Genomic DNA, 2,213 nt, shown 5'->3' on the forward strand with positions numbered 1-2,213 from the left:
CACTATGCTAAGGGCAGGAGATATCAAAAGAAAGACAAAACCAAAACAAATCCAAGTCCTTGTTCTCAAAGATCTTCTAATTGAAGCTCAGTCACATACTATTGCCTTACCCTGTAGGTTTATACTCCTTTAAACCTTCTCTGTTATTTCCACCATAGAAATCATTTATATAGGAAGAGATATATTGACCTAGACTAGGGGTTCTTAAATGTATAAAATACACAGGATCACTAAAGAAACCAATTATACTGAAAATACAGTTAATAAATATTTTTTAAACCGAGTTCATGGACCCCAGTTTAAGAAGTGATTTGAACATTGGAATCACTGGGTAAAATATACCCTTTACATAATTTCCTCAAGGCACCTTTGACTTCTTTGTTTCTCAGGCTATAGATGACAGGATTTAACATGGGGGTAACAACACAGAAGAGGACTGAGACCAGGATGTCCACATCTAGGGAGGAGCCCGAGCTGGGCTGGTCATAGTTGAAGTTGGCAGTTCCAAAGAAGATGACTACCGCAGTGAGGTGAGAGGCACAGGTGGAGAAGGCTTTTTGTCGCCCTTGAGCAGACTGGATTTTCAAGATGGCAGAGATAATGAGCATATAGGATACGGCAGTGAAGAGGCAGGTACTCACACCAAAGATGGCACTGGACGCATAGAGTGTGAACTCATTGACTGAAGTGTCTGAGCAGGACAGCTTCAGGAGTAGGGGGATATCGCAGAGAAAATGGCTGATCTGGTTAGGACCACACAAAGTGAGAGTTGCTGTGAGCCCTGTGTGTGTCAGAGAATTCACTACCCCACACAACCAGGACCCAGCTGCTAAGTAGGCACAGATCCTCTTGCTCATGAGAACTGGGTAGCGTAATGGATGGCAAATGGCTATAAATCTGTCATAAGCCATAGCAGCCAACAGCACACCCTCAGAACCCGCCAAAGTTACAAGGAAGAAGAGCTGAGACATGCAACCTTCATAGGTAATGGTCTTCTTCTCTCGGAAAAAGTTCACCAGCATGATGGGGACAGTGGTGGAGGTGTAGCAGATGTCCAGGAAGGACAAGTTGCTGAGGAAATAATACATAGGAGTATGAAGAACAGGGTTGATTCTAATGGCTGTTAATATGAGAAGGTTCCCCAGAAGAGTTACCAGGTATACAACCAAAAACATCAGGAAGAACAATCCCTGCAGTTCTGGGTGGTTGGAAAAGCCCAGGAAGAGGAATTCAGTGACAACTGTTTGGTTTCCCCTTTCTTTAATGTCCTTCATAGCTGGAATGAAAATAGAAGATGTCATTGTTTGGGGGAGGAGAGAGTTAACCCCTTCCTCTATCTCACCCCCCTTTCCTACACTATTGGCTACAGGAATCAATGGGAAGTACTTAACCCAGAACAGAAAGAGCACAGGAAGGACAATGATGGACAAACAGGTACTCATATGAGTGGTTGCTGTCCTTGGGACCAAAATGACATCACTATTTTAGAATCAAATTACAGTGTGTCTGACTGTTGCTGATCAGACCAACACAAACTCGGAATGCTCTACCACAAGTTGAGTGCAGATAGTCTGTGTGAACATTTGGGGTGGATTCTCTAAATTTGCACATCTCACATTTCTTTTGAGCTGCTGCAATTCTGCTTTGCTTATAGAGCACAGTGCCTTCTTTGATGAAGGCATGCCAAGAGCAGTCCTTTGTCAGCGTCTCCCATGTCACACAGTGGATTCCAAAGTTCTTCAGAGAGACCTTGAAAGTGGGAGACTCATATGAATACCAAAGGACAGCCACCCAAGGGAGGAACCTTGGCTTGAACTGGAATCTTTAGCTCCTAGCTTTGGAGTTTTCTCTCCCTCAATTGCTTCACTGACCCCTCTGTCTTGGGCTCAGTGATGGACTAACTACTATTTTATGAAAGACTCTGTGGGTCTGACATTCATTCAGTCAGTCAATAAACATTTATTAAGTGCCTGCTATGTGCCAGGCACTGTGCTAAGAAGTGAGGATATAAATACTAAAAAAGAAAGATAGTCCAGTCATCCTCCTTTTTTTTTGTTGACTCCTTTCTGTGACCTCAAAGTCACACAACTGAGCTCAAATTTGAGGTAGACTCAGGTCTACTTGACTCTAGGCCTAGCACCATCCCCATTAGGCCACCTAGCTGCCTCAGACAAGTCACAGTCTCCCAGGGCCCACTTGCTAGGTGTGTAATA

At 43.8% G+C, this 2,213-nt stretch overlaps 1 protein-coding gene across 1 annotated transcript; it reads right to left on the reverse strand.

Annotated features, from left to right (window-relative positions):
• Positions 1 to 299: 299 nt before the first annotated feature.
• Positions 300 to 1,274, reverse strand: LOC110216885 (olfactory receptor 5J3-like). The gene has a single exon (XM_020998930.2). The coding sequence runs from the start codon at positions 1,272 to 1,274 to the stop codon at positions 300 to 302; it is 975 nt and encodes a 324-aa protein (XP_020854589.1).
• Positions 1,275 to 2,213: the final 939 nt, after the last annotated feature.

This window comes from Phascolarctos cinereus, unplaced genomic scaffold (assembly GCF_003287225.1).
Source record: "Phascolarctos cinereus isolate Bilbo 61053 unplaced genomic scaffold, phaCin_HiC Scaffold_5;HRSCAF=322, whole genome shotgun sequence".
NCBI classification, from domain to species: Eukaryota; Metazoa; Chordata; class Mammalia; order Diprotodontia; family Phascolarctidae; genus Phascolarctos; species Phascolarctos cinereus.